General features: G+C 46.0%; 1 protein-coding gene across 1 annotated transcript in view; it reads left to right on the top strand.

Annotated features, from left to right (window-relative positions):
- Positions 1-4,742: 4,742 nt before the first annotated feature.
- Positions 4,743-7,262, top strand: part of UCK2 (uridine-cytidine kinase 2) — a gene marked incomplete at its 5' end in the record, with an annotated part of 18,429 nt that continues 15,909 nt past the window's right edge. Inside the window, 2 exons of the mRNA XM_008074641.2 lie at positions 4,743-4,917; positions 5,937-6,033. Coding sequence (XP_008072832.2) covers positions 4,743-4,917; positions 5,937-6,033 — 272 coding nt within the window. The remainder of the gene's footprint in view (positions 4,918-5,936; positions 6,034-7,262) is intronic.

Here is a 7,262-nt window from a genome sequence, read left to right as displayed (position 1 = left end):
AGCCAAGGGATGGTGACAAGGAATGGTGAGGGAGGCTGGAAATGTAATCATGTGTCCAGCTAAAACTCTGGAACTGAGATTGAGTACATAGCTAGCCAGCTCTGCCAGGAATCTCATGAACTTTAGGATGGAGTCCTTGGGCGAGTACCCTAAATCAAGGGTGATGCTAAGAATGGGCAGGAAAAATGATATTTCTGACATTCCAGGTCTGAAGAAAAAAAAGACAAGTCTGGTGAACTCAGACATTTCTGATGAACAGGCAGTTGGGTGAGAGCCCCAGAGGCCAAGCCCTTCTAGGCCTTGGAAATGAAAGCTGCGTCACAGTTTTGGTCCCTGTGCTCTAGGAGCTCATACGTTACCGGATTGACCTGTGGCTGTCTTTTGGATACTGGAGACTCTTATAATAAATAGCCATTTAGGCCAAGTGTGATGGCTCACACATGTAATCTCCGTTCTTTGGGAAGCCAGGGTGAGAAGATCACCTGAGGCCAGAAGTTCAAGACCAGCCTGGGCAACATAGCTAGACTATGTCTCTACCAAAAAAAAAGTTAGCTGGGTGTGGTCGGATGCACTTGTAGTCCCAGCTACTTGGAAGACTAAGGCGGGAGGCTTGCTTGAGTCCACGAGTTTGAGGCTGCAGTATAACTATGATTACACCACTGTACTCTAGCCTGGGTGACAGAGTGAAACCCTGTCTTTGAAAAAAACAAAAATAGTAATTTAGGCTAGATGCAGTGGCTCACACTCTTTGGGAAGCTGAGACAGGTCAGAAGGTTGAGCCTATGGTGACCTATGACTGCGCCACTGCACTCCAACCTGGGTGAGAGAACAAGGCCTTGTCTATGACATTTTTTTTTTCTTGAGTCAGAGTCTGACTCTGTTGCCTATGCTGGAGTGCAGTGGCACACTCATGACCACTGCAGCCTTGACCTACTGGGTGCAGTGACTCCTGCCTATAATCTCAACACTTTGGGAGGTGGATGTGGAAGGATTGCTTGAATCCAGGAGTTTGAGACCAGCATGGCAACATAGCAAAACCATATCTCTACAAAAAATAAAAAGAAATTAGTTGGGAGCAGTGGCATGTACCTGTATTTTGAAACTACTTGGGAGGCTGAGGCGGAAGGATTACCTGAGCCCGGGAGGTTGAGGCTGCAGTGACTTGTGATCATGCCACAGCATTCCAGCCTGGGCAACAGGGTGAGACCCTGAATTTAAAAAAGGTAATTTAATGAATTTCTAATTTAGATTGTATGTGTGTGTGTGTGTGTGTGTGTGTGTGTGGTGTGGTAGTGGCGATGGTGGTGGTAATTGCATTGTAGCTGTGCATGGATTCTGGGGCCATCCATGACTTCAAAACTAGATGGGCTTGCAGAACCTCCAGGGAGGCACTTGAGTGACACTCCCCTACTGCAGCCACATAGTCAGTTTTATTGGAAATTGAGTCAGCAGGTTCTAACCATGCTTCTAGTTTTACTGGGGCAAATAAGTAGTGCTTTGGTTTTCTCATGCCTGTAAATTAGAGCATCTGAGCTGCGTGGGGAGCAGCCTCTGCCCCAAAGTAATGACGTAATGTCTGGGGGCTGCTTTGCTTTTCCTTTGAGGTGGACACCATGTAAGCTAATGATGTGCTTCTTGCTTCATGGTAGTGACAGGGGAAGCCACTGTCAGCATTAATTGATGTGACCTGCACACAGTTCCAGAGCCAAGGAGCTAGATGGGCCCTTCCTGCTGTGGAGGCCAAGCGTGGCCTCTGCAGTGTTAACTGCTGCTGTGTTAAGTTTCCCATTTGGAAGAGTGGACAGAAAGTGATCAGTCAGGGCTCCTCACTGGGACTGATGAGCTGTTTAACCCCGAGACTGTGGGTACCAGCGTCTTCTCCCTCTGCACAACCCTCCCTAGGATTCCAAAGCAGCTCACCTAGGGTATCAGAGAGCTTGATGGAATTCTGAAATGATGGGCAGAAAGACCTGGTCCTGAGTTGTTCTGTAAGGTCTGTGAGGAATGCCAGCGCATTCCCCCAGGAGGCACTCCCTGCTGAAGCCTTTAAACCCCCCACCGCCGCTGCCACTGCCACCGCCACCGCCACCGCCACCGCCACCGCCACCGCCACCGCCACCACTGAGGGCTGAACTGTCCAGCTTTGGGCTCCCTCTGACTCTGAGCCGTGAAGTGTTGTGGTGGAGGCGATAAGAGTAGATGGCCCTGTTTGTTGGTTTTGCTTATCTCATGCTATCAGACAAGAGCATGGATCTTCAGAATCAGATCCTGAAAGACTCACACACACGGAATAGCATAGTGAGGTGGTGGTTAGGCTTCTGAATGAGAAGGTTTTAGAGAAATATCCTTTCTATAGCAATGTAGGACCCTGCATTGGCTCAACAGCCACCTTTCTGGAAGCTGCCAACTGAAGGGGCCTGTTGGGCCTTTGACCGCTCCTGGGGCTTTCTGAATGGTATGTCTCTGTAAAAGGAGTTCATAGTTCAGCACATCTGGTGGTTGGTGGGCCCTGTAGTTACTGATTCCTAACAGCTGGATTCTTTGGAGCATAATAAGAATTTCTGGAACTGTGTGTGTGTGTGTGTGTGTGTGTGTGTGTGTGTATGAAGCGGGTGGCTTTTGGCTTCTGCCTTGGAACTTCTTACTGCCTCTAGGTTGAGGCAAAGAGCCAGGGCTGTGTGACTGTAGGCAAGTCCTTTAACTGGGTTTGCTCATCATGAAAGGAGAGCATACGTAACTTCTCAGGGTAGGTGTCATGGAGCCTTTGGTACAGGGTGTCAGCAGTTGGTGGTGGCAGTGGTGTGTTTATGGAAGGGAAAGGTCACCATCCAGGTCCTTGAAAACCCAGGACTAAGACATGTGGCTGTGGACCATCAAAATAACCATACTGTATCCTTGATCAAGGATTGTGTTGAGTACTGACTTTGCAGAATCAATCACGTATGCTCATTAACCTATTTTATTGACTATTGTACATTCTGTCTTAGGTTGTGCTGGGTCAAGGAAAATAATTATTTATCTGCAAAATTAGGTGGTATAAATTTTTAATATACTTTTTGTGGTGAAGGGGTTATTTATATGAAAAACATTTAGTGTATTTTAACTTATATAAATAAAAAAAGACTATAATGTGAATCACCAGGTAGACTGTATATTCATCTGGCTCCATGAATTGCTCTTACCATTTTTATTCTTTGGATTTCTAGAAAAAATTCTGTCTACTAGAAAAGGCTATAGTTATAGACTTTACCTTTCTACAGTCTTAGGATGTAACAGATGCTAGTTAGGAAAAGGAAATTATGAGCCTACAGATGTTTAAAAACTTATATTTTATTTTAGCATTTTCATTTTTGAATCTGGTTCGTGATGTGCAAGTTTTACCTACCTGTGAATTTTTTTTCTTGGGAGGAGCATATCTATAGTCTAAAAGTCCAGAGTAGTTTTAAATACTTTTCTGTATTCATAAGTGTCATGAAAATAAAATGTGTTCAGACTACTAGCAACTGAGTAAAACTATTGCTGTTTCTCCAAAAATGTATTTGGTTGTGTGTCCCAACTCATATGGCCGGATGTATTTCTACAAAACAGTTTATTTGCATTGGCTTGTGTAACAGGAATGGCCAGTTTTCCTTGTGCTCAGGGAAATAGATACATAACTTCATAAAAATTGTAACTTTAAAATATTTTGTGGTTTTTCTTTGTTAAAATCAATGATGAAATCAGTTCAGTAGTAAGATTTTTAAGGATGAGCCCTGAAACCTCTAAATATGCTATTTTCCATATTTTATTAGGCCAACTAGTTCTGTGGTGAGGATTGAGGTGTGACTTCTAGAGTTTATGGAGTATAGGTGCTCTTATTTTTAAATTCATCCTGTCTATCCAAGGAAAAAGAGAGGATTATTTGATACAGCCTGTCACTGCCTCCTTCTCTTGCATGCACTTGTTTTTATAATTTTCCATTTCCAAAGAGCATATATGATTGGAGACTAAACAGGGCAGGTGTGTGTATTACTAACACCACCCTCAAAGCTTGTAGCTTTGAGTTCACTTGGAACTGGCTTCCCCACTCTTCACTGGGGCACCCCATGTTGTTTTACATGCTGGTGACATTTGTACCCCTCATCACTCCGAACATGGTGGCATACATTTGTGAAGAGAAGTCCATGGCTATGAACTAGAGCCAAATAGCCAATAGAAGTAGGAATAAAGTTGGGAGCGTGGCCTTCCTGCTCAGTAACTTGCTGAGCTCTCTGGCTGTGGTTTTTTTATTCTGTTGATGGAAAGAGATGCGTAGGGTTGAGGGATTTCCCATTGGTACACGGTCACCTCGTGTCCCGAGGTCCTGTGGCCCACCTACATGTCACCACTGTACCCTCGCTCCACTCTCTGCTGCCTTTGTGTATCTGTCTACCAGTGCACAAACTGGAAGGCTAAATTAGCCTTGCCCTTCATCTGTGACTTTGGAAAAGGCTTTTCTGGACGAGGAGGGAGCGCTCACTGCCCTCCTTCCCTGTCATTACTGCAGATATCCAAGAAGGGAGAAGGGGACTCTGGGGTACCCTAGACCTCCCTCAGTGGGCATATCAAGCAGCCCCTTCCCCCTTGGCCTTTCACGTTATCACCCACAATAGCAGCCTTTGGATTCTTCTTTCCCGAGCCTCTTCTTAGAGAGCATTCATGCACTTGGCGCCCTGGACATCCCCCCTGCCGCACATGCCTTTTCTCTTATTCCTTGATGCTCTCTTCTCTCCTTACAGTCTTCCGTCTGTGCGAAGATCGTGCAGCTCCTGGGGCAGAATGAGGTGGACTATCGCCAGAAGCAGGTGGTCATCGTGAGCCAGGATAGCTTCTACCGTGTCCTCACCTCGGAGCAGAAGGCCAAAGCCCTGAAGGGCCAGTTCAACTTTGATCACCCGGGTGAGCTGGGCCATTGAGGAGGGGTGTGTATGTGTGTGTTGGGGTAAGGGGAGTACTTTTCTTCTGCTCGTGAGGAAGTCGCTTAACTTCTCTGAGTCTTATTTCTATCTATAAAATAGGGAATAATAGCAATCTTGCAGTGTTATTAATGTGGAGCTTATGTGAAAGAAGAAACTTGAAATGCTTCATGTGGCGCTTGGCTCATTAAATACAGATTGAATCTGTATCTGAGCAAGGGTGACTCAAGATGGGTTAGACATAGGGTAGAACATGAACAGCTGCCGGAGTGATTTCTGCCCTGTAGCCCCAGGTCAGTGAGCTGCTCTTTAGCTGGTTTGGGTTTCTTACTGTGGTTGGAATCAGACCCTCTTGGCATAGTTGCCTGTTGCACTGTCCTAGTCATGGGTACTCTTTCCAGGCACACGCCAGTCCTAGGATAACAGCAGAACCTGGAGAGAGGAGAGAGAGCTAACTGAAGCCAGGGATGGAATGTTACAGAACAAAAGAAATCAGTTTGTCAGAACCCGTTCATACATCTAGTTTTGAGATACAGGGAACTTTCATTCTGCTTTGGGTAGAAATCTGACTTGGGGAGCAATATGATGCTTTCAGGTATGATATATCTGTAAACAGAATTTTAAGGATGCCCTGTGTATGACTAGGAGGCATTATTTTAAAATTAAGAACATTTTAGGGCTGGTTGTGATGACTCATGTCTGTAATCACAGCACTTTGGGAGACCGAGGAGGGAGGCTCGTTTGAGCCCAGGAGTTCGAGACCAACCTGGGCAACATAGCAAGACCACATCTCCTTAAAAAAAAAAAAAAAAAAAAAAGTTGAGCATGTTGGCCTGTGTCTGTAGTTTTAGCTACTTGAGAGGCTGAGGCTGAAGGATTACCTGAGCCCAGGAGGTCAAGGCTATGGTGAGCCATGATTATGCCACTCCAGCCTGCACAAAAGAGTGAGACTGATTCAAAAAAAAAAGGGGGGGAACATTTTAACAGTTTGGTATCTTTCAGATGCCCTTGACAATGAACTCATCCTCAAAACACTCAAAGAAATTACCGAAGGGAAAACAGTCCAGATCCCTGTGTACGACTTCGTCTCCCATTCCCGGTAAGTGGGCTGTTCTGGACCAGGGGTGGCCACCTGTTGCTCCCTAGAGCATCCCTGGTCTGCACTGAGACCTCCTTCCCCATCTCTTGCACTTCAGACCTCTCTCCCACCCCTGCCCAATGCCATTGTGGCTGGTTGGTAGAGGGGGCGGGAGCAGCGGCAGGCGCCATAGGATTGCATGGGTTAGGGAGTTCATCTGGTCACTTCCTGGAACAGTTCACCATCAGTCACGTCTCATTAACTCTGCAGGACAGGCTCATGATTTGACTGGGTGAGGGACTACACGTGTGTTCTGATCTACACCCCTGATCTGTTGTTCCTAGAACATGATGTAAGAGGGAAGGGTGGAGGAGAGACAGGAAGAAGAACACAGAAAGCTATTCTTTCTGGTCTCCCTTAGGATTGGCCAGTGGGAAGAGCTGTGCGGTCAACAGACCCTGATCTGTTAACCAAATGCTTCAGGCAGCTTCTCAGTCAAGTCAATGTAGTCCTTTCCAGCAAAACCTTGCCTTTTCAAGATCCTGACATAGAATAGAGAGATGCAGCTATACTTCTGTCTCATCCTCCTTCTGTCTCTGTTGTGGGCTTGGGCGAGTAGAGGATTGCACTCCTGCTGGCCAGACCCCATGCTCCTTCAGAGCCGTGCGGAGCATCTTGGTCATCCTGTGCTTTTCTCATGAGCCAGAGCTTGAGTGTGTCAGAGATTTTGGTAGGGGGAGGAAGATGAGCGAGAGAGAGTGCATTGAGATGCAGAGTAGTGGGCTGCCTTGGTGCCACCTCCATCCCTTCCCAGAGTCATCTTCTTTCTTAAAAATTATATTTTATTTTAGAGTTCTCGGGTACAAGTGAAAATTTACTACATAAGTAGGTTGCATGCAGGTGAAGTTTGGGCTTGTAGCTGGCCCTCTCTCCCCCTGTTAGTGAACCAGATACCCAGTGTAATGCCACGTGTCCTTCCCCTCCCCAACAGTGTCCAGCATCTGCTAATCCTACCCTTGTGCTCATGTGGCCGGGATCAGAGCCCGCTTATGAATAAGATCATGTGGTATTCAGTTGTTTCTGTGATCGTTCAGTTAGTATGATCGTCTCCAGCTGCATCCCAGTTGCTGTGAAGACCATGACTTCGTTCTTCTTTATGACTGTGTAATATTCCATCATACATACATACCATATTTTGTTTATCCAGTCTACATTCTTTCTTTCTTTCTTTCTTTTTTTTTTTTTTTTTT

Source organism: Carlito syrichta, unplaced genomic scaffold (genome assembly GCF_000164805.1).
Source record: "Carlito syrichta isolate Samal-C Ts95f unplaced genomic scaffold, Tarsius_syrichta-2.0.1 Scaffold316759, whole genome shotgun sequence".
In the NCBI taxonomy this organism is placed as follows: domain Eukaryota; kingdom Metazoa; phylum Chordata; class Mammalia; order Primates; family Tarsiidae; genus Carlito; species Carlito syrichta.
This window is presented reverse-complemented; position numbering and strand designations above follow the sequence as displayed.